At 62.8% G+C, this 26,581-nt stretch overlaps 1 protein-coding gene across 8 annotated transcripts in view; it reads left to right on the forward strand.

Moving 5' to 3' along the window:
- MROH1 (maestro heat like repeat family member 1) overlaps positions 1-26,581 on the forward strand; it is a 61,450-nt gene that overhangs the window by 22,371 nt on the left and 12,498 nt on the right. For 4 of the 8 annotated variants that reach the window (XM_032315731.1, XM_032315734.1, XM_032315736.1 and 1 more), the window contains exons 7-31: positions 2,344-2,495; positions 2,971-3,111; positions 3,449-3,541; positions 6,843-6,921; positions 7,211-7,324; positions 10,664-10,737; positions 12,374-12,496; positions 14,981-15,082; positions 15,338-15,482; positions 15,650-15,690; positions 15,967-16,108; positions 16,425-16,477; positions 16,944-17,051; positions 17,369-17,488; positions 17,652-17,774; positions 18,528-18,674; positions 18,754-18,780; positions 19,701-19,823; positions 20,013-20,092; positions 20,235-20,346; positions 20,431-20,526; positions 21,162-21,266; positions 23,385-23,520; positions 23,626-23,738; positions 24,808-24,960. In XM_032315731.1, the coding sequence (XP_032171622.1) occupies positions 2,344-2,495; positions 2,971-3,111; positions 3,449-3,541; positions 6,843-6,921; positions 7,211-7,324; positions 10,664-10,737; positions 12,374-12,496; positions 14,981-15,082; positions 15,338-15,482; positions 15,650-15,690; positions 15,967-16,108; positions 16,425-16,477; positions 16,944-17,051; positions 17,369-17,488; positions 17,652-17,774; positions 18,528-18,674; positions 18,754-18,780; positions 19,701-19,823; positions 20,013-20,092; positions 20,235-20,346; positions 20,431-20,526; positions 21,162-21,266; positions 23,385-23,520; positions 23,626-23,738; positions 24,808-24,960 (2,702 nt within the window). Of the gene's footprint in view, positions 1-2,343; positions 2,496-2,970; positions 3,112-3,448; positions 3,542-6,842; positions 6,922-7,210; positions 7,325-10,663; positions 10,738-12,373; positions 12,497-14,980; positions 15,083-15,337; positions 15,483-15,649; positions 15,691-15,966; positions 16,109-16,424; positions 16,478-16,943; positions 17,052-17,368; positions 17,489-17,623; positions 17,775-18,527; positions 18,675-18,753; positions 18,781-19,700; positions 19,824-20,012; positions 20,093-20,234; positions 20,347-20,430; positions 20,527-21,161; positions 21,277-21,819; positions 22,033-23,384; positions 23,521-23,625; positions 23,739-24,807; positions 24,961-26,581 lie in introns of those variants that run through there. The other 4 variants (XM_032315733.1, XM_032315737.1, XM_032315738.1 and 1 more) reach the window with 4 other exon arrangements.

The raw sequence follows: 26,581 nt of genomic DNA on the forward strand, positions 1-26,581 counted from the left end.
AGGGAGGACTGGCTTGACGTCGTGGTCAAGCAGACCCTGTCGGAAGAGCGCACGGGGCAATTGGGCACGGGGGGCTGCCCAGGCCTGGCCCGGGGCGGGGGTACCAGGCAGCAGGGCCCTCCGGCACCCGCACCGAGATGCTTTGTGGGGCGGCCCCTCCTCCGCGCACAGGAGGGTGCTGTGCACCATGGACTTGCACCCTGCCCAGAGGCCATGTGCAGGGCCCTGTCCACGGCCAGGGGAGGCCCCGGACACGGGCAGGAGATGCAGGAGGTGCGGGCTGGCGTGGCTCGGGCTGGCTGCCCTTCCCTGGGGGAGGTGGTGTGGAAAGCTGCAGACCCGTCTCGCCTGAGAGAAGGGTCCGCCCCAGCGCTCGCTTCTGGAGGAACGGATGTGGGGGTCGGGGAGGCGCAGGAGGGGGGGGGCGGCTGTTTGACCTTCCTGTGAGTGAGTGACAGGTAAAACCTAGTAATAAAGGGGGGAGGTTGATTTCTGCTTCCGGGAGCAGAGCGGTCTGTCACCCTGAAAAACCTCGCTACAAAATGCTGAGAAATGCCGGTCAGCCTGACAACCGTCCTGATGATGGAGCTCAGAGAGGCGAGAGCACTGGGGGGCAGGACGAGAGCGGACTCTGGCCCCGCTCCCCGTGGCCAGCAGCCGTGCGGCAGGTGGGGCCGCGTCTGCCTGGGCCAGACCCCCCAGAAACCCAGGATGACACAGAAGGCCTCCAGGACATGGTTTTCTCCTGAAGTTTTTTTATTTTTTAAAATGTTTTATTTACTTGAGAGAGAGAGAGGGCACACAGGCAGGGGGAGTGGGAAAGGGAGATGCAGACTCCCCGCTGAGCACAGAGCCTGGACTCGGGGCTCGGTCCCAGGACCCCATGATCATGACCTGAACCGAAGGCAGATGCTTAACGACTGAGCCAGCCAGGTGCCCCTCTTCTGAAATTTCTTTAAATTCTATTTCTTGGGAACTCAACTGATGGCCCCTGTGTACACCAAAGCGTTGGGCTCATTCTTTGTCGGACTGGGGAGCCCATGATGGGAAGTTAGCCGTGTAAGTCGGCCACGTGAGAGCTGGGCTGGACAGGCTTGCAGATCTGCCAGGTGAGGCGGCAGCTCCCTGGGGGTCACCTCCGAGGGGGCCTCACAGGCTGGTGTGGTGCCCTCCCCACAAGGCCTGGGAGTCATCGGCCCTCCTGGCCACTGCCCGGCTGCTCCACTACCCAGCCCTTAGCAGGGCCACACGGAGCGGGGCTACACGACGGGGCCCTCACTCGGCCTTCCCTTGACCCAGTGTCAGCCCCTTGCTGACCACTCCTGGGTCTTCGTCTCTGCCTGGACTCACCCGCCCGGATGTCCACGAGCGCAGTCACCGTGGGAGATGCGGCACGCTGCCCCCGGCCTGCCCCACCCCAGCCTGGGCCCTGTGACCCCGGTAGAGTGAGCGGCACTTGTGGCTCTGGGAGGGGTGAGGGGGCACGAGGCCTCTGCCTTTTACCTTACAGCCGGCTGCTGTGGGCCCGGCGCTATGAACGAGGCCATCCAGCGCTGGTTGGTACCTGTGTGGGTTTCCCGGAGCCGCTGTGACACAGTACCCCAAATTAGGGTGCTTCAGTGAGAAAATGGGGGGCACCCGGTTGGCTCTGTCTGTGGAGCGTGTGACTCTTGGTCTCAGGGTTATGAGTTTGAGCCCTACTTTGGGTGTAGGAATTGCTTAAAAATAAAATCTTTTCTTTTTTTTTTTTTTAAGATTATTTATTTATTTATTTGACAGACAGAGATCACAAGTAGGCAGAGAGGCAGGTAGAGAGGAAGGGAAGCAGGCTCCCCGCTGAGCAGAGAGCCCGACGCAGAGCTCGATCTCAGGACCCTGGGATCATGACCTGGGCCGAAGGCAGAGGCTCAACCCACTGAGCCACCCAGGTGCCCCTTAAAAATAAAATCTTAAAAAAGAAGATAAAAAGATAAAAGTATTCTGTCATGGTTCTGGAGGCCAGAAGTGCGAGATAGCTGTCGCCAGCGTTGGTTTCTTCGGGACTCAGAGGCTCTGCTCCCTGGTCCCCCGCCCCCCGCCAGCGTCTGGTCTGTACCCTGCTGCCACCCCGCTGTCTCCTCTCTGTGTCTCTGTGTCTGTGTATTCTCTTCTAGGGACACAGTCACGTACGATTTAGGGCCCAGCGTACCCCGCCATCGCAGCTTAAGCAGTCGTATCTGCAGAGAGCTGCTTGATTCCGGGAAGGACGTGGGTGTGGCCACTGTGCTGGGGGGGTGCCTTGCAGGTGGCTGGGGGCGCTGTTGTCAGGGTAACTGGCGCCCTCACCCCTCACCCCTGCAACAGCTCTGCAGCACTTCAGCGAGAGCATTCTGGAGTACCTGGCCGACCTGGACCAAGCCCCAGACCCCACGGTCAGGAAGGACACCTTTGCCGCCGACATGCTCAGTGCCTACGACATCCTCTTCAACCACTGGCTGCAGAGCCGCGAAGCCAAGGTGGCACTCGTCAGTGTGTCAGGAGCCTGTGGTCCCCCTTGCTGGCTGCTTCCCCCACCAACGGGGGACAGGTCCTGGGCTGCTGTCCACACAGGCTTCAGTCCCTTCTGTGTCCTGCCCTCTGGCTCGGAATGGGGGTTGCATTGGGGAGTGGGGGTGCCCTGTGCAGGGTCCCTGCAGAACACAAGAATACGGCTTGTCTCCTGCCCTCCCACCCCTCTCTGCCTGGACGCGGCTCATCGCCGGGGGTTGGGGGGTGGTCTCCCTCACGGCCTCCCTCCGTGGCCACTGTCCAGACCCCGGCTGTGTGTGGTCACGCTGACCTCTCCGCCTCTGGACTGCTCTCGGACCCGCAGTCATGTGGTAGCGGGGCTCTCCTCACTTCCGGCCTGGGTTCTTGGTGGGCGGGCCTTTTGCCTCTTCTCCACTTGGGTCAGTGGTTTGGGCCTGAGTGGCATGATTCTCTCGCTCTCAGCTCCGGCTCGCTGTGGTGGAGGCCCTGGGCCCCATGAGCCACCTGCTGCCTGGCGAGAAGCTGGAAGAGCAGCTGCCCAAGCTCCTGCCTGGGGTCCTGGCCCTCTACAAGAAGCACGCGGAGACCTTCCACGTGTCCAAGGTGCGCACCTGCACGCCATGGCCTGCGCAGAGCTCTGTCCCGGGGACTGGTCCCCAGCTGGCTGGGATGGGTGGGTGTAGCACCTGGGAAGGGTGGCGCAGGGTGCTGCTGGAGGCCGAGGTGGGTGGGGCCCGGTCACACTTGTCGCTGCCCTGCCCCGCCCCGGGGTCCCTCACTCGGCTGTGCTGCCTGTCCCGAGACTTGCCCTCCGCTCTTAATTCTTGACTTGGACGTAGGTCTCCCTTACCTGAGCCCTGGAGTGGGGTCTTTGTGGCCAGGAGGTGGGGATGGGGGCTTGAAGGAAGACCGAAGGCTCCTGTCCTCTGTGTCTGAGCAGAGCCTGGGCCAGATCCTTGAGGCCGCGGTGAGCGTGGGCAGCCGCACGCTGGAGCCGCAGCTGGACTCGCTCCTGGCCGCCCTGCATGCTCAGGTAGGGTGCACGGGACGGGAGCGGGGAGGGGGGCACCTGTGGCTGCGCAGGCTGGGGCTCCACAGGGAGGGTGCAGGGGGGCACCCTGGGGACAGGGCTGGTAGGACGGGGCAGTTCCTGGTGCTGCCCGTGGCCAGCCCTTGGGTGCAGATGCCTGCTGAGCCGTGCAGGGGGCAAGAGTGGTGTCCAGCCTGGCAGCACTGAAGTTGTGGCGTTCCCTGGGCCACGGGTGTGACACCCGGGTGAAGCTCCTCCCCGGCAGGAGTGGGCGGGAAGGCGGGCGAGAGGCCTCAGATGGCCTGGGGGCATCTGCCCTGGCTGTGGGCCACTGTCCATGGAGAGGGAAGGGCTCCTGAAAAGTAGCAGGGCTGGGCTCCTGTGGGCCCATGAGCTGTGCAGCCCTGTCTCTAGGTCAGAGGAGAGATGTGGAGGTCCCGGGAACAGAGGCGGGTGGGTGGAGTGGTAGGTAGTCCTGTCCACAAACTCTCTGAAAGAGGAAAGAGGGGCATAAAACGAGAGAGAGAGGAGGGGGCGGACATGGGTCTCCTTCCTGCTCTGCAGCCCGGCGGCCCCTCCCACGGCTCCTGGAACACAGGCCTGGCCCCACCTGGTCTGCCCAGCCAGGGGCAGGGAGGGCTGCAGTGGAGAAATTGAACAAAGGTAGTGAACTTGGAAAATGGTGAAATGGATAGATTTCTGAAGAAATGAAAACGTCAAACTTGGCAGAAGAAAGAAAACCCAACTAACCCAGCAAGTGGAGACCATCTCCCAAGGCCTCCCGAACCCAGCACGCTCCGGGCCCACAGGCTCTAAGGCTGGGTTCTGCCCGCCTCCTAACTGCCGTCCCGTAAACGTGGGTCGGAAGACCAGGCAGATTCAGAGCTGCCTGAGGGAGTCAAGTCAGTGCCGCTCAGGGGGCTGCGAGGCTGTGGTTTGAGGCACATTCGAGCTCATGGATCCCACCCCCTCCTCCCTCGGCGGGAGGGACGGAGAAGCTGCCGGACGCTCCCTCTCAGAAAGCCACTGGGGAAAAGAGCCTAGTGCCTTGGCTGACGCAGAAAAAGCTTCTGTGGACGTTCAGCATGACCACTGAAAGTCCGCGATAAAAGGCCGGGGAGGAGCTTCTTGAATCCTCAGAGCTCCTGCGCCCACGCCCCAGCATACTGCCTCGGGAGTGGGACACAGGCACATTCCCTTAGGATCAGAGCAGGACCCCCGCACCACTGTTGGTGGAGCCTGGAGCCAGTTTTGACGGCGAGAAATAGAAATGCGGGGCGGGAGGCTTTGTGGACCGTCGCCCAGCCTCCCCGCCAAGTCCCTGGCCCTGCTTTGTTTCTCCCCGTGGCGCCCACTGCCTTCTAAACCTACTGGACGCCTGACTGCCTGCCGCTCGCCGCGCCGCTGCTGCCATGGAGGTGTTGCCTGTTTCCACGGCGGCATCTCTGCCCCTGGAGCCCCACCTGTCACTCGTAAGCTCTCAGTCTTTGTCTTGGGACGAGCGGTTCCCTCCTCGAGACATCCACTCGTGTCCGAACAGAGTCAGTACGCGGACATTAGAACCTGGGACCACCTGTGCTCCTCAGCTAGTGACAGGGTGCCCCACTAGACAGCGGCCAAAACGCACTGCAGGCCGTAGCAAGAACGTGGCGCACAGTGCCCTAGAGCTGAGGTCACCAGGAGTGTGGACATCCCGCAGAGAACAAGTTAACTGCTCCGAAAACCTCCCGGTGAGAAGAGGGACCGCGGCACCCCTCGGGCCCGCAGAGCAGGGGCGCGTGGAGGGGGGAGACGGGCGCGGAGGCCGGCAGCAGACACGATGACATTTCCTCCTGCCTCGAAGCTGCCTGTTCATGTCTTCTGTTCTGTTGGGTTTTCGGTTCCCGTACCGACCAGCCCTCCATCCTGCTTTGTCCGTGGTCCTGTGGTTCTGTTAGGGATGGACTCTGCCACCAAAATTATCTCGTGTTTCCGTGTCGTGTACCTGTCTTCTCTGTTGTGCCGTGGGTTTGGTTAGGTTTAGAAAAGCCTTTTGAATTCTGCAAGTCGTTTTCCAGATCTTCCTAGCACCCAATGTACTTTTATTGTTTAATCCTCCTGGACCTTATCTTGGGAAACCGTGAGCGAGAGTCCGTCTCCGCTCCAGAGGCCTGCGTGGGCATTAGTTACCTCTCGCCGTGGAGCTAGTTGTTCCGAAACTTGGCGCCTTCCCACGGTTACTCCACAGCCACTGTCGGTGCAGGATCTGGGCATGGCACAGCCGCGAGGTTCTGGTTCAGGGTCTCGTGTAAGGACAGTTAAGGCTCGGCCGGGGCTGGGGGCTCTGCCTCCACCAGGCTGGCGGCCTTGCTTCCAGCTCAGCGGCTCTCCCCGGGGCTGCTTGCCCGTCCTCACGACCTGGCCGCTGACCTCCCCCAGAAGGAGAGCCTGCTGCGGTGCCTTTCGTGACCCGATGCCTTTCTGTACAGTGGGAAAAGCAAGGAGCTCCCTGGGAGGCTGGGCCACTGCTTGCCCCTTGCCCATGTCCCCTAGCTGTCTGAACGCCAGCGGGGTCCAGCACGGGGCAGAGCCCGCGGTCCTGGGGTTTCACTCCGTGCTGTTGCGTACCACCCTGCTCCTGCCTCAAGGTTGGGCTGTACTGAAGAGTTGCCGCTGGGCCTTCTGCATGGATGCCCTGTGGGCATCCTTTGCCATGATCCTGGCCCGGGGTGGGAGCGGGGTGCCCCTGCAGAGCCCAGCCCCAGGTGACTGCAGGGGTGGGGGTGGGGGCAGGCTTCCGCGTCACGGGCCGAGGGGTGGTGGACCCTAGAGACACAGCTACCAGCAGCTTCAGTTTTTAACCAGTGCAGCAATTTAAAAAAATTTTTTTTACAATTTTGAATGAATCAGCCCTAGGTGTTTTGGTTTCCGGGCTTTCTGTACTCTAGAGACCAGTGCCCAAAGGAGGTGTGACACTGGCTCCTGGCTCCTGGCGAGAGAGAGCCAGGCCTCAGCTCCCCTGACGCACGGGGGCCTGCTGTGTGTCTGCTGTCCCCGCAACCAGCCGCAGGGGCGGAGGCTTGGGTCCCTGAAGCAGCCTCGGATCCTGGGTGCACGCGTCTGTGTCGCCCCAAGAGGGTGCTGGAATGACCTACACTGGCAGGCTCCGATGCCCGCTGTGGGGCAGGCAGAAGGCACGGACCCAGATGGCCTCTTGGGGCCCCGCAAGTGCAGGAGCACGTGCCCTTCCCTCCGGACCAGCGCGGCCCTGGGAGGCAGCAGCCTTCCTCCGTGACTGGTGTCTGTCTTCTGTCCCATGGAGCAGATCTGCGTGCCCGTGGAGTCGTCCAGCCCCTTGGTGGTGAGCAACCAGAAGGAGGTGCTGCGCTGCTTCACCGTGCTGGGTAAGCCGTCACCCTCCTGAGCCCTCTGCGGCCGCGGCCGTCTGCTCCCCGGGGCGCCTGGGCGCCGCCCGTGTGCCAGAGGCAGCTTTGCTCAGGGCTTGGAGCGGAGGAGCTTTCTGTGTCCACCTGTCCCTGGGCCCGTGTGTAGCTCCGGAGCCTCACCGTGGAGGCCTGGCTGGGCTGCAGCCCCCACGTCCATCCTCCAGGGCTCTGGGTTCGCACACGCCAGTGCCCGGCAGGGAGCGGAGACGATTACAAACCCTTTTTTTGGATGTTGCTTGCCCCGCAGCTCGCTGTGCACCTGACCGCCTACTGGCCTTCCTGCTGCCCAAGCTCGATGCCAGCGGCGAGAGGACCCGCCTGGGCACGCTGCAGGTCGTGAGGCACGTCATCAACTCGGCCGGTGAGCGTGCGGTGGGGCAGGGCCTGAACACGGCAGGTGCTGTCCGTCTTTTAGGGGAAAGGAACATCTTGCTGGTTTTTTTAAGATCTCATTTATGGGAGGGGGCGCGAGCGAGCAGGGGTAGGGAGAGGGACAGGCAGGTTGCCCACTCAGCACGGAGGCCGACCCAGGGCTCGATCCCATGACCCTGAGATCATGACCTGTGCTGAAACCAAGAGTTGGGCGCTCAACCGACTGAGCCTCCAGGCACCCCTTCCTCTGATTCTTTTTTTTTTTTTTTTTTTAAGATTTTATTCATTTGTCAGAGAGAAAGAGCACAAGCAGGGGGAGGAGCAGAGGGGGAAGCAGGCTCCCCACTGAGCAGGGAGCCCCAATGTGGGGCTCCATCCCAGGACCCTGGGATCATGACCTGAGCCGAAGGCCGACGTTTAACCGACTGAGCCACCCAGGCACCCCCCTTTCTCAGACGCTTAAAAAAAAATTTCCCTATTTCCTAACTCTCCAAAATTCCAAACTCTTTGAAAAATACCTTTCTGCCCGGCAGCAAATGCCCATTGTAGACGTTTGCCTTTGATGGCTGGCTGGGACACTGGGCCCCTGCGCCCCTTCCCCGGGCCAGACGTGCCCTGCCTGCCCCTGGCCTGATGGCTCAGACATGTCCTGTGTCACCTGTCCTGGCTACCCTGGGTGCCCCGTCAGAGAGACCTGTCTCTCAGGTGTGGGCCCCTGGGCAGGGCGCAGCTGGCCGTTGGGCAGAACACCCGTTAGCCTGCGGGTGTGTCTCTGACCCCCTCAGTCAGACGGAAGGCTCCAGGCTTCTGCTTCTGAGACCCCCGGAGCCAGCAGTGGGCTCGCTCTGTGTTCTTGCTGGCTCTGGTCAGTCTCACTTCAGCCATTGTGGTCGACGCGCGTCACGTCCCGCTCTGGTTTGTTTTGGTTATTTTAAAGATTTACTTACTTTAGAGAGTGCACGGAAGCAGGGGGAGGGGCAGCGGGAGAGGGAGAGAGACACCCCTCACTGAGTGTGGGGTCTGACTCGGGCTCAGTCTGCGACCCCAAGTTCACGACCTGAGCCGGAACCGAGAGTCAGACGCTTGACCGACTGCGCTCCCCATGCACCCCTCGTTTTGGTTTTTATAAAAGTAAAGCCCGTACTTAGTTCGACTTACGGTGAGAAGCTCGGTTCCAGCTTGCTGATCTATCAGAAGTCCTGAAAATGCGTCTTTTCCAGGGTTAGCCGCACCTTACTCTTGGTCTCGTCCCCTGTGCGGACACCGACGTGGCACTCAGCACTGTGTGGCGCTGGGGTGAAGGGCCTGTGGGTGACGCAGCCTGTCCGCGGGCCAGGGCCCCTCTCCGCACTGCAGGCCTCACTGATCCCAGGAGCTGCAGTGCCCCCCGTACTGGCTGTGTCCCCCCCCGGTGCCAGCTGTGCCCCCCACATCCCCGTGCTGGCTGTGTCTGCGGCCCTGTTCATGCCCTGGGCACCTGCAGAAAGGCCCCATCACGGTCTGATTTGTAGGTGAGGGTGGGAAGGCTTCGCGTTAGCATGAGCGGCAGGTGTGGGACGCACACCCAGCTTCGGGTGAGCTGGGGCCCTACTCTTTCTAGAAGTTCTCAAATTTTGAGTTAAAATATTATAATATGAGTAAGAAGTTGGGGCCGTGGTTAGATTCCTTTGAGCCGTGCCCCAGGAGCCTTTCTTGTGTGGGTGTGCCCTGCCGCACCCGCCAGGTTGGCCACACGAAGGAGGCTCTTGCTTCTTCCTTCCCTGTCTCACTGGCCTCAAGCTTCGGGCCTGGTCACCGAAAACTGGTGACAGTCTGAGTTTCCACACAAGTGATTCGGTCTGTTTGCCTTGATGCCCAAAGGATGTGTATTTTTTTATTTTAAATCCAGAAATTTTATTGGCTATGTTGGCTGTTCTGGGGGTGATATTTTTCCCAGATCTGTCAAGTGCCTTTTCAGTATGTCGTTTCAAATCTTATTTTGCCTCAGGCTTTTAATTTTTATTATTTTTTTAAGATTTTACTTATTGGGGCACCTGGGTGGCTCAGTGGGTTAAGCCTCTGCCTTCGGCTCAGGTCATGGTCCCAGAGTCCTGGGATCGAGCCCTGCATCGGGCTCCCTGCTCGGCAGGACGCCTGCTTCTCCCTCTCCCACTCCTCCTGCTTGTGGTCCCTTTCTCTCTGTGTCTTCTATCAAACAAATAGATAAAATCTTAAAAAAAAAGATTTTATTTATTAGAGAGAGTAAGAGAGAGCAGAGCAGGGGAGCACCCCTGGGGCTCCCGGCAGGCTTAGTCAGAGGAGCACGCCGCTCTTGATCTCGGGGTTGTGGGTTTGAGCCCCACATTGGGCATAGAGATGCCTTAAAAATGAAATCTTTGGGGCGCCTGGGGAGCTCAGTGGGTTGAGGCCTCTGCCTTCGGCTCAGGTCATGATCCCAGGGTCCAGGCTCTCTGCTCAGCGGGGAGCCTGCTTCCCCTCTCTCTCTGCATGCTTCTCTGCCTGCTTGTGATCTCTCTCTGTCAAATAAATAAATAAATAAAATCTTTTTTTTTTTTTTAATTTAAAGATTTTATTTATTTATTTGTCAGAGAGAGAGAGAGCTCAGGCAGAGTGGCAGGCAGAGTGGCAGGCTCCCTGCGGGGCAAGGAGCCCGATGTGGGACTCGATCCCAGGACGCTGGGATCATGACCTGAGCCGAAGGCAGCTGCTTAACCAACTGAGCCACCCAGGCGTCCCAATAAATAGATAAAATCTTAAAAAAAAAAAAAAAACTTTAAAAAACTAAAGTGCCCTCCCAGCGTGTGCCTTGAAGGGTGCCTGTGCTATGGACACTTGTGTCTCTGTCCTTGTTCCTTTTGGTCTCAGGGCCACTTCCTGACGGCCGCCTTCAGTCCCCACTTTCCTGTCAGGAGACAAAGGCTGACCTTGCTGGCCGTCCGGTGGGAGAGGGTCCTCAGAGCAGCAGCATCAGCACAACTGGGAATGTGTGGAAAGTGCCCACGTGCACCTGCTGACAGGCCTGTCGGGACTGGGGTGCTGGTGGACGCCCCCAAACCTGCTTCTGCCTGACTTAGGACACTTTTGTACCTGTTGCCCTAAATTATCTACTGTCCAGCTTCTTCTTGGGCAAAATAGTGTTATTTGGGAAAAAAGTCACTTGTCCCCCAAGGGAAGTGGGCGGGCTTTGCTGAAGTGCCATCCCCTCCCCCTGCTGAGGACCAGGCTGCGGCCAGACCCTGGCAATGGGGCACTGGGCCTCGTGGGGGAGGACGGGCCAGCCAGCCTCGGTCCTGGTGGGGAGACTGAGCCGGCTGTTCGTTTCTTGCAGCTTCTCAGATGGAAGTTAAGAAGCCCTTTATTCTGTCCTCCATGAGGCTTCCTCTTCTGGACACCAACCCCAAGGTAGATGGTGGGGTCAGCCGCAGCTCGGCTGGGAGCAGCAGCAGGAGGTGTGGCTGGGCTCGGGCGGGAAGTCCTCATTGACTCAGCCCGACCTGGACATCAGAGGGAGGACGTGGGTGTGGGTGCTGCTGAGCCGTCAGCCCTACTCCTTACACAGTTAACCACATGGGAAGGGAGGCAGGGGTCCCCGAGACCCCGTGGGGTCCGCTGATTCGCTCCAAGGGCTCCCAGAACTCACGAGAGCGGTCAGGCTCCCGGTTAGGCTCATCGTAAGGAAAGGACGCAGATTGCCCTCAGCCAGGGGCAGGGGCGCGCGGGCAGGGCCTGGGAGGGTCCGCACCGCCCTCTCCCCGTGGAGTCGCGGGCAGCGTGTGCTCTCCCGGCCCGAAGTGCCGGCTCGCACGAGTGCTGCCGGCCAGGAAGCCCCCGCCTCCCCATCCAGGGTCTTTGTCCGGATCCCGTCACGCTGACCTGGTCGTCTTCCTGCGTGGCCGACCTCCGTCTCCAGCCCCTCGGGAGCCCGAGCTGACACTGTGTGGCCCAGAGCCCCGGGGAAACAGGACACTAGACTGGCCCGTCCCAGCAGCCAGGGACAGGGTTGACCCTACTGACCCTTACTGGGGCCCCGTAGTCAGGCAGGCCTGCTCACTCCCGGGTCGCGGGGTCCCCCTGCCCGGCCCCGGGGGATTGCTGCAGACTTGGCGCTCATCCTGGGCAGCCTGCTCTTTGGGCCCTTCCATGAGAGTTTTGGAAACTACCGACGTGGACCCCCAGGCACTGAGGCCACGTCTATTGCGGGCCCCACGCATAGCCCCCAGATTTCTTCCTGGTGCTGTTGTGTGGGATGCCCCTGAAGGGCCGCCCCTCGGGGCGTGCACGTGATGGGGGATGGCGCGGAGCTGTGAGTGGCCAAGGAGGCTGGGGCAGTGACATTTGCCCCGAGGTCCAAAGGAGAGAGGCCTTTTGAGGAAGGATCTCAGGGGTGGGCAGCGTTGGACTGGCAACTGTGCCTGTGGCTCAAAGGGAAGCCCGGGGGCGCGTGGGAGGCGCCAGCTCTGGGGGAGGGGTTTTCGGCCTTGCTGACGAGGCTGTGCCTTTGAGCCACCAGGTGGGGCCATTAAGTGGGGCTGGACCGTAGGTTCAGCTTCCAAGGGGGTTGTGGCAGCAGCGGCTGATTCAGGGTCCTTGTGCTGGAGGGGGCGGTGGAGCGAAGGGTAGGGCCCCTGAGAGGTACCAGCCCTAAGAGCAGCAGCCCTGCAGCTCGAGGCGAGGCGGGGTGAGTGTGGGGCGGGGGGACGGCACATCGGGAGCCAGAGGAGCAGGTCTCACGCCCAGGGAGGGAGGGAGGTGTGGGGCAGGAGGAAGAGGGACCTTCTGCTGAGGCCGTGACGCCTCTGCAGGCTGCCGAGGTGGCCACGTGTGCAGCTGAGGGGCGGGCTGCGGCACAGGTGCAGGCACAGGTGCCGAGGAGGGCCGGGTGTAGGTGCACAGCAGGGGCGTGTGGCACAGATGTGGGTGCAGGAGCAGGTGCAGGCAGAGGACAGGGCAAGATGCCGTATCCCAACTGGGCTGTCGCGGCACCGTCCAGGGCTCCCCCCTCCCCGGCCCCTCCCTGACCTCCCTCGGTCCCGGGCAGGTGAAACGGGCTGTGGTGCAGGTGATCAGTGCCATGGCCCACCACGGCTACCTGGAGCAGCCCGGAGGAGAGGCGATGGTGGAGTACATCGTGCAGCAGTGTGCACTGCCCCCCGAGACGGAGGTAAGGGCGTGTCCCCCACCTGTCCGCTCTGGGGCTCAGAAGCTGTCGGCCTTCTGGAGGCCGTGTGCCCGTCAGAACCTGCGCAGTCCCAGCGGGGGCGGGGGTCTCAGCCCGTGCGCTGAGCGCCTCTCTGCTTTCTGCGCTAGGGCCCCCCTCCCTCAGCTCCCAAGGCCCCGCAGAGAGATGCAGAGCACATACCTGGTTCTCTCTGGGGCTTTTCTGTTGAAAAAGTTACTAAGCAAATCCAAGTTTCTTCTTGAGGGAGAGCAAGGTAGATGGCAAACACGCAGGCATGACTGGGTGGTTTGTCCCTGTGTCCTGGCCTTGAGCCTGCCCTCGGCCTGGTCTCTCGGGCCCAAGTCAGCTCAGAGCTGCGTGACCCCCGCAGGGAGCTCCGAGTTTGGGCGGAAGCACTGGAGTCCAGCCAGAGCGAGAGGACGCTGCTCCCTTGCTCCGAGAGCCGCTCTGTGGGCCCTGGGAAGGGCCGGCTCGGCACTGTTCCTGGGCCTCGGGTGGCCAGGTCTCCCCTGCTCCAGCCCGTTTCGGCCTCCGCGTGTTCACAGCCGCTCCGGGGCCTTTGGGCTTACGCTGAAGAGAATCAAGATCTCTGTTTTAGTCTGTTACTTCCCAGTTTTGGGGCATTTAAAGATTTCTTTCAGGGTATTAAAATTTTTCTAGGTGATTACTTTTTCATAGCCATCGTGGATTTGTAATTTTATTGTGTTGTCTTCTGTGAATCTAGCCAGGTTTATTCCTGCTTTTAAAGAATTTGTTGAGAGGGAGTGCCTGGGTGGCTCAGTGGATTAAGCCGCTGCCTTCGGCTCAGGTCATGATCTCAGGGTCCTGGGATCGAGTCCCGCATCGGGCTCTCTGCTCAGCAGGGAGCCTGCTTCCCCCTCTCTCTCTGCCTGACTCTGCCTACTTATAATCTCTCTCTCTGTCAAATAAATAAAATCTTTAAAAAAAAAAAATTCTTTTTTTTTTAAAGATTTTATAAATAAATAAAAGATTTTAAAGATTTTATTTATTTATTTGACAGAGAGAGAGATCACAAATAGGCAGAGAGACAGACAGAGAGAGATGAGGAGAAGCAGGCTCCCCGCTGAGCAGAGAGCCCTACGCGGGGCTCGATCCCAGGCCCCTGAGATCATGACCTGAGCCGAAGGCAAAGGCTTAACCCACTGAGCCACCCAGGCGCCCCAAAAAAGAATTTGTTGAGAGGGACACCCGGGGGGCTCAGTCGTTAAGCCTCTGCCTTTGCCTCAGGTCATGATCCGGAGTCCTGGGATTGAGCCCACTTCGGGCTCCCGGCTCCACGGGAAGCCTGCTTCTCCCTCTGCCTTTCCCCCTGCTTATGTTCCCTCTCTCGCTGTCTCTGTCAAATAAACCAAAACGTCTTATTGAAAAATATATAGAGAGAGGGGCGCCTGGGTGGCTCAGTGGGTTGGGCCTCTGCCTTCGGGTCAGGTCGTGGTCTTGGAGTCCTGGGCTGGAGCCCCAAGTTGGGCTCTCTGCTCAGCGGGAAACCTACTTCCTCCTCTCTCTCTGCCTGCCTCTTTGCCTACTTGTGATCTCTGTCTGTCAAATAAATAAATAAAATCTTAAAAAAAAAAAAAAGAGAGAGAGAGAGAGCTTGTTGAGGGGGTGCCCGGCTGGCTCGGTCAGTGGAGCAGGCAGCTCTTACTCTCAGGGCTGTGAGTTCAGGCCCCATGCTGGGTGCAGAGATGCCTTAAATAAATAAAATCATTTAAAAAATGTTGACCTAACAGATGATCAGGCTCTCAGAGTTGTTCGTACTTGTGTGGGACGAAGCTCTGTCTGTGTTCAGAGCGTTTTTTAAAAACTTGCTATTCAAGGCCTAAACGTGTCTCTTCTCTCTACTTGACCTTTGAGCTCTCCGGGAGAGGTGGGGGGTCTCGGACACTCATTGCATTTTGGCCATTTCTCTCTGGTGTTCAGTGTTTGCGTGAGTGGGAGGCTCGGACAGAACGTGTGGCCAGCAGGGTCAGTGTTTTGCAAGGGAGCGTCCTAGGGAGGCAGGTGAGGACGCAGTGTTGGCCGAGAAGCTGTCCCCCGCCTGAGGCTGCGGGAGCTCTGGCCTGCTCTGGCGAGACCGTGGCGGTTTCCGTCATTGCCACTCGGGCGCGCCCGTGTCTGCGGACGTCAGCATGGCCACAGCTGAGGATAAAGTGATTTCTTACAGAGTCTGTGGCGCGCAGGGAAGGCTCCTGGTCGGTCTCCGTTGTCCTGGAGGCTGGAACTGAGCCAGCTGGGCCCATTTCCTTGAGCACTGCCAGTGCCCAGTCTGTCACTTGCCCACAGTGGACGGGTGTCTCCTGTGGCGGCTGGGCTGGGTCTGCCCTGTTTGCTTGCTGGCTACGTCCCTGCCGCCCAGAGCCCACAGCAGTGCAGGCTTTGAGAGCAGAGCAGGACCGTCCCATGCGTGCTCCTGCCTCTCCCTGTCACGCCCCACCCCGGCCGTAGAAGCTGGGTCCTGACAGCGAGGACCTCACAGCGGACAGCGTGCGGGCCATCAGCATCAGTACCCTCTACCTGCTCAGCACCACCGTGGACAGGATGAGCGGCGTGAGTGCGTGCCTGCCCCGCGGCCTGCGCCTGGGCTCGCCCGGACGGCTGGCCACCCGCCCCGGGCGCCTGACCGACCGCTGACCTCTGACCTCGTGGCCCAGGGACTCTTGAACTCCGGGGTGGGCTCCTCTCTGGGCCACCTCCCCAAACCGCCCCAAGCCCCTGCGGGGCCTGGGGGAGCCCCTGGCTGCGTTTGCCCCGGCGGCCAGGACTCCTGAGGCGCGGCACCCAGACCGCGGCTCTGCTCCCCAGGTGCTCTGGCCCTACCTGCTGGCCTTCCTCACCCCCGTGCGCTTCACCGGGGCGCTGACCCCGCTCTGCAGGAGCCTCGTGCACCTGGCCCAGAAGAGGCAGGAGGTGGGAGCCGAGGTCTTCCTCATCCAGTCCAACAGCAACGGTGCGCCCTGCTCCCTACCACCTTCTCCTCGCCGCCCATCGAGCCCTCGAGCCCGGCCTCTTCCCGCCACCCAGCCTGCCTCCCAAGTGCCCGCACCCCACGGGGCGGTCAGGGCCTGGGCTCTGGGGGCGGCAGCCTGCTGAGCACGTCTCCCTCCTCCTTTCCAGTGGCCCTCCCCTCACCGTACGCCATCACCACGAGGCTGCTGGTGAGCATCGCGCAGCATGCTGTGCCGGCCCCGGCCCCTCCCCAAGCCAGCACAGCTCCCCGGGGGACTCAGGGAGGGGGTGGGCTCGCCCTCGGTCCCTGTGTCCCTGGCCTCATGCTGTCTCGCAGCGGGGCCGGTCGGGCACACCCCGTGGGGCTTGGGGGAGCTGTGTCCCGGAGCCCTCCTCACCTCCCCGCCACGGGGTGGCCTTGCGGGGCTCACGTGGGGCGCGGTGGCCCCTGGAGCACCTGGAGCTGCCGCCTGCACTTCCATCAGACAGTGGCCTCCCAGCCCTACGTCGGGGACGGCCGCGGGGCCGCCTCTCTGCGCCTCTTGAACGCCCTGCATCGTAGCATCCACCCTCTGCTGGGGCAGCGCTGGGCGACCACAGTCCCCCCGTTGCTGGAGCACCTGGACGGTGAGGCTCTGGGCCGCGGGGGCCCCTCCTCCTCTGATCCTGTGTGTGCCAGTTTGCGTCCTGGGTGGCTTTTGGGGACCAGAGTTTGTTCAGTTGGCAGAAGCGGCTTCCCCTGAGTTTCAAGGACACGGGGCTGGAAAGGTGTCCCTGCTGGGTGTCACCCAGGGGGCTCTGGGCTGTGCGAGCTGCTCGGCTGTCCCAGACAAAGGATGTGGCCTCTCTGGAAGGTGCTGGGCAGGGACCTGGGACTGGGTCTCTGAATTCCGCCCCTGCTTGCGGGGATGGGCCAGGCTGACCGCTTGACCGGTCCTTGCAGAATTTACCGAAGAAACCCTGTCCCAGAAGGAGTGGGAAGAAAGGCTGCTTGCGGTGAGAGCGGGGAGGGCGAGGGTGCGGCCTGGGTCTGCCGTGCAGGGCTGTCGCGGGCCGGACAGCTTGGGGCAGGGGATGCTAGTGGGAGGCTGCCCCTCTAGGGTCGTGACGCCGCCTTGACCTCACAGGGCTGGGGGTGGGGCGGCTGGTGGGCGTCTCCGGGGCGAGGACTGTCTGCCGCCCTCACCACTGCTCAACCTGATGGGACAGGCCACCGTGTCCCAGGGGCTCCGAGCTTCTGCCGGGAGGCTTCTGTCCTGCCCTCTGCCAAGGCCAGTGCACCTTTGGCTTCCCAGAGGGTTCTCTACAGAGGCTCCAAGGTCATCTGCTGACCATGTGGAGCTGTGGCATGGGACCACCCAGGGTCGCTGCATGTGACGCCCCTGGGCCTCAGTCCCCTCCCCAGCCAGCCCGCGAAAGGGCTGCGTTCCTGGCCCCTCACTGCCGTGGCTTCTGCCCACAGTTCCTTCGGGACACGCTGGCTGTCGTGTCTGACAACACGTGGATCTGCCAGCTGAGCCTGGAGATGTGCAAACAGCTGCCTTGCTACAGCGGGCTGCCCCAGGAGAAGGTTCGCAGAGCAGGGGTGTGCGGGGGGAAGGGCTTCTGGGCGTGGCCCTTAGGCTCCCCAGTTCCTGTGCCCTAACTCTGGGGGGGCCTTTCTGCCTGAACATGTCTCCAGTGGCCTGCGGGCCTGACAGAGCCCCCGCGGGCTGGCTGGGAGATGCGGAGCCCATTTTCCCCTCCTCTCGCTCCTCAAGTCGCCGCCCAGAACTCACGGGGTCTTCACAGCAGCCACTGCCCTGGGCTCCCGGCAGCCCCGGCCGCATCCGGTTGGCCTCCTGCCCCTGGGCTCCGGCGCAGCTGTGCCCCTCGGCTCTCTCGCAGAACTTCCTGTACAAGTGCGTGGGAACCGCGCTGGGGGCCGCCTCGAGCAAGGACGTGGTGAGGAAGCAGCTGCGGGAGCTGCTGGAGGCGGCGGGACACCAGGAGGAGGCCGAGCGCGAGGTGACGGCCGTGCTTCCCGGGAGGCCCCACCGGCCCCACTCGGCGCGTGCGTGTGTGCTCACGCGTGCAAGGCCGTGCCTCTCGGGCCGTGTGTGTGTGAGCACCGTGTTCCTTCCTGGCCCTGTCCTCGCCCAGGTGTGAGCGCACCTGTGTGCCTCCTCAGGGCCTCGCCTGCTGCTTTGGGATCTGTGCCATCTCTCACCTGGATGACGTCCTGGCCCAGCTGGGGGACTTCATGAGGTCGGATGTGTTCAGAAAATCCACAGGCATTTTCAACATTTTCAAGGTACAGGGGTCGGGGTGACAGCTAGGAGGGCATCTCAGGTGGGACTGGCCTGGGCTTGTGTCTTGGCCGTGATTTGAGGTCCTGGGGGCTGGGCGTTCTGGAGCTCCCTGGGCTCGGGGTCCCCTGCAGGTTGAAGGTGGGGCGGGGAGGCGGCATCTGGTCCACACCTCCTGTGGGGGGGCTCTTAGCTGACGACAAGCGGTGGGCAGCCCTCTGCTAGCCACGGACTCTGACGGGGCTGCCGTCCCGCTGCCTGTGTGTCCTCTGCCCGCTGGGGGTCCGTGGCGGCCGCTTTCTGGGGAAGCGTGACTCAGGAGACACAGAGCACGGCCACCCCTACGCCAGCCCTTGTGGCCGGGTTTCCTGTCTCCGGGCGCCTGTTGCAATTGTAGAATCTGCGGGGCCCCAAGGATGGAGGGTTCCAGTGCAGCCACTGGAGAGCGGACGGGGACCCAACTCTGGCCCTTGTGTTGCCTCTCATCCCACTCCGTTCTGCGCGGTCCCTGACTCGGGCCTTCCCTTCTGCCACATGGTCCCCAGCCGGCCTGAGCCCCGCCTGCCTGTCCTGTTCTGCTGTCCCCACCAGAGGAGCTCTGGGGGGTCAGGTGGCGCCATCCACCCCTCGGCGACGACTCTGACGTTGTTGGCCAGCCCCACCCTTCTTCCAGAGGGACGGGGGAATCTGAGCGCACGAGGCTTCCTGAGGGGGCCGAGGGCTCTGGCTGAGGCCCTGCTGCTCCCCTGGGCCCTTAGGAGCGCAGCGAGAACGAGCTGGAGAAGCTGAAGGGCACCGTGATCCTGTGCTATGGGCACGTGGCGGCGCGGGCCCCCCGGGAGCTGGTGCTGCCCAAGGTGGAGTCGGACCTCCTGCCGAACATGTTCCGCTACTTCAGCACCAAGGTGGGCGCCCGGCACACCGCCTGCGGGGGGGCCGCCGCGGGGGCCGCGCGTGTTAATCCCTTTCACTTTCGTCGTTCAGGTTCTGGGAATAAAGGTAGAGACCAAGGTACAGTGTGTGGGAGCTCAGTGCGGGCTCTGCCTCTTCTCTGTTCTCGGGGCGGGGCTGGCCGTGAGCTTCAGGGACGGAAGCCAGGGGGACAGGCCCCGGGGCTCCCTGCTCCCAGTCCGCGGACAGAGCTTTCCGGAGCCCGGCCCCACTGTCCGTGGAGCATCTGCTCCTCTTGCGGCCCGGACGGGGACCCGGGAGTTAGAGCCCCGGCCTGGGCCTGGATGGTGGGTGGACAGAAGGATGGCCTTCTGAGCGGCTGGACGGCAGGCCCGCAGCTGGGGCTCTGCTCCCTGACGCTCACGGGGCTCACCTCTCGGTGAGTTCTAAAGCCAGTGGCGACGGTCAGACTCTCTGGCCTCACTAACACACCTGCTCTCTGGGACCGCTGGCACTAACCTGTCACACCTCCGAAGGAGCAGTCAGGCTTCTCCCTCGAAGAACGGGCCCTCTTGGATCTCCTGGGGCTGGCTGGGGCTAGGGTATTCTGACGGTCATTTCTTCTTCTGGCCCTTCATGTCCCCAGGACAGCACCCCTGCACCCCCTTTCCCGACCATCCCCAGAGGCCGAGTTGGTAGGACAGGCAGGGCCACGCTCCCTCCCAGCGGCTCTTCTTGGGCGCGCTGGCTTCCCTCCCACCTTGACAGACCCCTGCGGGGGGTACAGAGCACGCTGTCGGCCCCGGCTCCGTCCCAGCCCCCCCGATCCATGTGGCTTTGGGGAAAGCTGGAGGAGGGCAGGCGGAGAGTCCCTCAGGAGGAGCGAGTGTGGCTGTGGGCGGAGGGGAGGGCCTGTGGTGCGCCCTGTGTCGCCGTGAGCGCCAGCCATTGTGTGTGCAGCCCCGAGGGCCCCCACGTCGGGGCAGAACCGTGCTGTGGGGCGGGCGTCAGCGGCCTCCTGCAGCCCAGCGTCCTTCTAGGACCCGGCTCTGAAGCTGTGTCTGGTCCAGAGCGTGTGCATGGCCAGCCAGGCCATCTGCAGCAGTGCCCAGGCCGGCTCCTTCCATTTCTCCCGGAAGCCGGAGTTGGTGGCACAGATGATGGTGAGCTGGGGCCGGGGGTGGCGTTGAGGGTACTGCCGCAGGCGGGGAAGGTGGGCCTGGGGAGGGCACATGCAGTGAGGGACCCCAGCCCCCACTCAGCACAGCCTGAGAAGCCCACACCAGGCCGACCGATAACCAGGGGAAAGCAGGTGCTTTGACCCAGGGCTGAGTCACAGGCCTGGCCCCCAGGAGTTCATCAAGGCAGAGCCCCAGGACTCCCTGAGATCACCCATTCGGAAGAAGGCCATGCTTGCCTGCACTTACCTGGTGTATCCTTTTCTCTGGGTGCTGGGGGGAGCTTCAGAGGGGGCCGTCTGTTCCCATGCTCTCTAGATGAGGGGTGCGGCCGCAGGGCAGGATGCGGGGCGGGGCGCGGGGCTGGAGAGGCCTCCGGCCCTTAACTGGGTTCAGCTCCTTGGAGCCGGCGCTGGAGGAGCAGATGCGGGCCGATCTGACGCGTCGCTGTCTGCACAGCGTCCTGTCTGTGCTGCCCGATACCGAGGGGGAGCGCGACCACCAGGAGGTACTGCCCTGCGTCTGGGGGGCCGGGACAGGCTGCCGAACGGGGCAGGGTCACTGGTGTGGCTGGCCACCCATCTCTTCCTAGTCCCTGTACCTGGATACCATGCGTGCCCTTGAGGATTTGCTCACCAGCCTCCTTCGGCGGGATATGACCCCCCAGGGCCTGCAGATCATGGTGGAGGTGTGCAGTGGGAGTGCACTGTCGGGGGGGAGGCGTGGGGGGGTGCGCGGGGGGCGGGCACCCCACCCAGCAGCCTGCCCCTTGGCTGCTTCTCCCGGCTCTCCCTGCCACGGGGGCCCTGGGGAGTTCTGTGCTCTCTGCAAGTGTGTGGTGTCGGGGGAGGGTCTTGAGCTGGGGGCAGCACCCCTCCTTCATGGGCAGGTGTGCAGATGGGCTGAGCCCAGATGGGAGCCTGTACTCCCCTGCCCTCCACTGCACGGCACTGGGATGGAGAGAGCCCGTAGCCCCGGTGGGAGCTCCGGCCGCCTGGATCTCCAGGTGGCAGAGAGGGCAGGCACTGGCCAGCCGCCTTCCTCGCCGCCTCCCGGCAGTGGTAGGGACAGGACTGACCTGCTTCAGGGAACAGCCTGGCCCTCTCTGGGCCTGGCTCGCTCTGGGCCCACCTAGGGTAGCCATGTCCGTGGAAAGGGACAGAGTGGGAGGTAGAGCGGGTGACCTGCCCTGACCCGACCAACGGGCCCTCGCAGCCGGGGAGGCTGGCCTGGCGTGGATGCTGAGCGGCCCGCGGCGCACAGGCTCCTGCTTCCCAGGCGAACCCCCGAGCTGGCACCGACATGAAGCTCCTTCTTCCCCAGCACCTGAGCCCATGGATCAAGTCCCCACGGGGCCACGAGCGGGCGCGGGCACTGGGCCTGAGCGCCTGCCTGCTGCGGCACTTCCTGGACCACCTCCGTGTTGGCGTGAGTGCCCGGCAGGCCTGCGGTCGCTCCCTGGCGCCCGGCCCTGTTCCTTGGTCTCTTGGCGTGGGGACTGCTGGGTGTGGCACTCGGGTCCCGGGGCACCCTACCAGCTTCCTGACCCTCCTCTGGTGGTTGCCCTGGGCGCCTCCCACGTTCCACAAGTCCCACCATCCTCTTTCTGGAGCCGTGAACTGAAGACCCTTCGGGGCCGGGAGTCGCAGGCTGGCCACTCAGTCTTACGTGCATTCACTGGGATGGTGTGTGCTGGGCCCCGTGCGAGGGGAAGGGAGACGGGGCCGGGGCTGAAAGGGTGAGAGCGCTCGAGGTGGGAGCCACACTTTGGGCAGAGGCGGGGGGACGCGAACACACAGATGCCGTGGGAGAGGCGGGTGTTGTGGAGGGACTGGGGGGGGCGGGCGGGGGCCTGTTCCAACACGCGCTCAGTGTCTAGCGGTTTCGGCTCGCCTGAGGTGAAGGAGCTCTCGGTCCGCCTTTCGGAGTTTCGTGCTTGTGCTCACGAGGTCGTCGGTCCAGGTGACTTTAGGATAAATTTGCTACAGTCCTAAAATATTCCTGCTGTGATTCTGGATTTTGGTAGGAACCGCATGGAACTGACGGACTGACGTGTTGGGCGACAGCATCTTTTTTTTTTTTTTAAGATTTTTAGCTTATTTATTTGAGAGGACTGAGCAGGTGAGAACACGAGCAGGAGGGACGGAGGGAGAAGCAGGCTCCCCGCGGAGCAGGGACCCCCCCCCCCGCCGCATGCGGGGCTCGATCCCAGGACCCCGAGATCATGACCTGAGCCAAAGGCAGAGGCTTCACTCACTGAGACCCCCAGGTGCCCCAAGAGCATCTTTTAATAATGGGTCTTCCCCGCGGGTCCCCCAGAAGCAGGGCCCGTGTCTGTGCAGCACGCGTGCCGGGTCGGAGGGCTCCTGGCTCTTGTCCGACCGAGTAGCTTTCTCTGCCGTCGCTTTTACGAACTGCTTGTCGCTGGGATGTCCGAGAAGCATGGACTTGCGGGTACTTAGAGAGGAGGTGGCTCGTAAGATTCTTGGGTCATTTCTAGTGAGTTTTAGTTAGCGCTCTTCAGAGGGGCTGACCGTCCTGCCCTCCCCGCCCTGTGCCTCCGAGCCCCTGCCGCGCTAGCGCTCCGGGCCGCGCTGACAGTCCCCCTGCTTATTTCTGACCGCGTCCTGGTAGCGTCTGAGGATGCTTCCTGTGGTTGTGTCTCTCGTGTTTGCTGCCACACCCAAACGTTCCTTCTGTACTGGCCGGATCTGCCGTGTGTCTCTCGCTGGCTTCTGCCTCCCGTGTGTGCCTTGGCAGGCTTCTCCCACTCCCGATTCCTTCAAGGCCTGCTTTTCACGTAATCCCGGTCCACTTAGAGTTCACTCTCGTGCGTGAGGTGACAGATGTGTGACCTCGCTGGGCGGAACAGCAGCTGCCACCCCCCCGCCCCCTGCGCTCTGCCCAGCGCCCCACCTCCCTCTGCTGGACACTCACTTCAGGTGGCAGCGGGGACGAGGGGCCCTTGAAGAGTCCTGTGCTTCCTTAAAGCATGGGCAGGGACAGGGCGGGGTGGGGGGCAGGTGAGGCAGGAGGCCGAGAGGTGTGTAAGGGACGTCGCCAGGCCCAGGGCAGGCCAGGCCATTTGCTTAGAGCAGAGTGGGCAAGGCTCTGTTATCTGAGGAGTGAAGATGGGACCCTAAAAGCTGGGGCCAGGACCCAGCGAGGATGAAGCGGGGGGTCTCTCGCAGCCCCTCACCCGACAGGGCTTGCTTTCTTGAGGCGAGGACACGCCACACCTATCAGCCAGGATCGGCAGAGCTGCCTCCCTCTGCTGTCTTGTGGGGACTCACTCGCTCCTTACCTCCTGATTGTCCCTCTGTCCGCACACACCTACGTACCCAGCCCTCCTCCGCTCAGGGACCCCTCCTCCTCCAGGGCGTGGGGAGGAGCCACCAAGGGGCTGTACTGGCCACACTCTTGCCCGTATCTGGATCCAGGTGTTACAGGGGGCACCTGCCCACCCGTGGCTTCTGCGGGGTCCCAGCCCCCCTCTCTGCTGTCCCCCGAGGGCCTCTGCAGGACCCCCTCCACCTGTCTCTCCAGGCCCTGGTGCCCTTCCACAACCTCGGCCTCCTCATAGGCCTCTTCTCCCCTCGCTGCGCGGACTTGTGGCCCGCCACCCGCCGGGAGGCCGTGAGCTGTGTCCGCACTCTGCTGTACCTGCAGCTGGGCTACGACGGTGAGCCCGGGCTGGGTGCAGGTGCTGGAGGCCGAGGGGCAGAGTCTGGGCCCTGGGGGCTGCGGAGGTGCCTGCCCAGCTCCACTCTCCAACCTGCCTCTGTAGGCTTCGCCCGCGACTACCGGGACGATGTGGTTGAGCGACTCCTCGCCCTCAAAGACGGCCTCGTGCACCCCGACCCTGACGTCCTCTTCCACACGTGCCACAGCATCGGCCAGGTTACCCGTGGGGACAGCCGCCCAGGGCGGAGGGGCAGCACTGCCTGGGGCGGAGGGGCTCTCCAAGCAGTCAGGACCTTGCGTGTTGTGGACTCCTCAGGGCACTGGTGCAGGGCACCATGGGGCTAGTGGGCATGGCGCAGAGACTGGGCACAGAGGCAGGCGTCGCTCAGAAGATGAGCTCTCAGGCACCACTGCTGGCCGGCACTGCTGCCCTCTCCCTGGGGTCTCCCCTCTGAGGCCCAGCGGCAGGGGCGTGGTCAGGAGCTGCTCTGAGGAGCAGAAAAAGCTGCCCCAGCCTCCCCCAAGAGCCCCCAGGCCAGGGCTGGGCTCCTCTTCCATTTGGTACCCAGAAATGGCCCTCGGGGGTCTGGAAGCTGTCTAACCTACAGAAGGAAGAAGGGAGGGGTTACTCAGTGAGCGGCAAAGACGCAGGCCTGGGCGAGTCCGGGCGGACCGGGGAGGGTGTGGGTGGCTGGGGTGAGACGGGGCGGATATCCCGCCACCTTTCTGCCCATGACTCCTGTGTGTGTGGTTTTGTGACCTCGTCCAGCATGAGCACTGCTTCTGCACTTGAGCATTGAGCCCGGGGCTCTGCTGGCCCGAGAGGACAAGGAGGGGACTGTTGGGTGGGATGCATTACCCTCTGCCCTTGACTCTGGTCTGGAGAGCTCCAGAGCCACTGTGCCCACTGAGACACCCCCGCTGCGCACACACACACACACACACACACACACCCGGCATCCCCGCTGCTGGAGGTCAGGAGGGGCCTCCAGGAGGGCGCTCTGACCCGCCTGCTGTGCTGCAGGGACCACCTTCCAGGGGCTGGGGTATGCAGGCCCTGGGGGCTGTGCCCATGGCCTGGTGGGGCATCAGTGTGGACAACGCTCCCATGTGAGCCACCACTGCCCCTGGTGCCCGGGACAGGGTAAGGAGGGCTGGAGGAGGGGCGTGAGCAGGTGGAAGTGGGGCAGCCCTTGCGGCAGCCCCAGACCCCAGGATGTTGGGTCTGTCTGGAAGGGTGCTGGCCCCCACCCTCGCAGTTCTTCTGACGCAACCGTCCTGCTAGATCATTGCGAAGCGCCTCCCGCCAGAGCAACTCATCAGCCTCTTGCTGACCATGTTTGAGGGGCTGGGCGACCCCGACAAGAACTGTTCTCGGGCCGCTACCGTCATGATCAACTGCCTGCTGAAGGAACGAGGCAACGTGCTCCTGGAGAAGGTGCGGGGGCGGGGCCTTGCTGGGCGGGGCCACGGTGTGGGCGGGGCCGAGCCATTGAGGTGGGTGGGCCTGTGGGCGGGGCCGGCAGCCTGCTGCCTGCGCTGGGGCTCCCGCGGTCCTGGCTCCTGTCCCCTTGCCCTGCCCGCCGGATAAGCAGAGGGTTTTCTCTTCCGGTTGAAGACAGGTGAGCACTGGGCCCAGGTGACTGCTGAGGAGTTGAGGGGGAGGAGGGAGGAAAGGGAAAGAAGATGCAGGGGTAAGGTGTAGGGAGCCCTTTAGCGAGTGGGCGCTGGGTGGGCGCTGTGGGCAGGACCGGGAGAGTCCCGCGGCCAGCTGCCCCAGAGAGGCCATGCGCGGGACACTCAGGTGCCGCCCGCTCCGTCGGCCCGTGCGTTCACCCTGCCTCTGAGCCTCTTGGCGGGAGCTCGGTGGCTGTCGACGCAGTGGTTCACTGTGTGCACTGCCAGCTGCTCTGTGTCCCGTGCCTACCGGCAGGCCCCTGTAGGGGTGAGGCGGGCTCCAAGGGTCCGGGGGTGCCTGCCCTGTCCTGCGCCTGGAAAGCATGTGAACAGAGGACTTGTCCAAAGCACCCAGCCCCGGGAGTCCTCCCCAGACGTGCACGCGCGGAGCACCTGTCCGTCTCCCAGCCTCTGGTCCCTACCCCGGCACCCCACAGGGTGGCACGGAGCACAGCCGCCTGCGTGCAGCGCCGCCCAGTGGTGACCTGGGAGGTCGTGCATGTTGCTGCCTCGCTCAGTCCTGCCTCACTCCTGCCGGCGAGCCGTTGGTCCCTCCTTCTGTCCGTCCCGTCCCCTGGCCTCAGTTCCCAGTCTGGGCAGTCTTTTTTTCTTTTTTTTTTTTTTAAGATTGATTTATTGATTTATTGATTTATTTATTGCCAGAGATCACAAGTAGGCAGAGAGAGAGAAGGGGAAGCAGGCTCCCCCCTGAGCGGAGAGCCCCGTTTGGGGCTCGATCCCAGGACCTGAGCCGAAGGCAGAGGCTTTAACCCAGTGCCCCAGTCTGGGCAGTCTTGACGTGAGCTGTCCGAGCTCAGGTTCTTTGACATGAGGGTGCGTGTCTGTTGGGGACATACTGGGGGAAGGACTGGCCTGCAGGAGAGGCCCCTGCGGAGCTCTGCCGCTGGCTTTCCAGGCAGCCCCCCTCCCGCCAGCAGCAGGTGGGGCCCCAGCGAGCCCCATGGTGTCCAACTCCGATGCGCACCCTTTCTGCCGTGCGCGCAAGGGCTCCGCAGACGCGTTCAGTCTGCGTCTCTCTGGTGGCCGATGCAGTTGAACCGTTCGCCCGTGTGTGCTGGCTACTCGGGGGTCCTCCCTCGTGAAGACACCAGTGTTCTGCCCACGTTTCGTCTGGGGTGTCTGCGCTTTTACTGGTGGTGGAAGTACTTTATCCGTGCAGGGCACGCGCTCTGTGTCGGAGGCCGGCACCCACGGGGGCGTGTGCACGCAGCTCACTTTCTCAAAACAGCGATGGAGGAGCGCTGGGCAAGGCCGCGGGACAGCGGAGCCGGCTCCCAGTGAGGGCTGCAGCGGGTGCGGCGGGTGGCAGAGCCTGGACCTGGAGGAGAGCTGTGGCAGGGTCGGGGAAGGGGTGCGGCCAT

Source organism: Mustela erminea, chromosome 16 (assembly GCF_009829155.1).
Source record: "Mustela erminea isolate mMusErm1 chromosome 16, mMusErm1.Pri, whole genome shotgun sequence".
Taxonomy (NCBI): domain Eukaryota; kingdom Metazoa; phylum Chordata; class Mammalia; order Carnivora; family Mustelidae; genus Mustela; species Mustela erminea.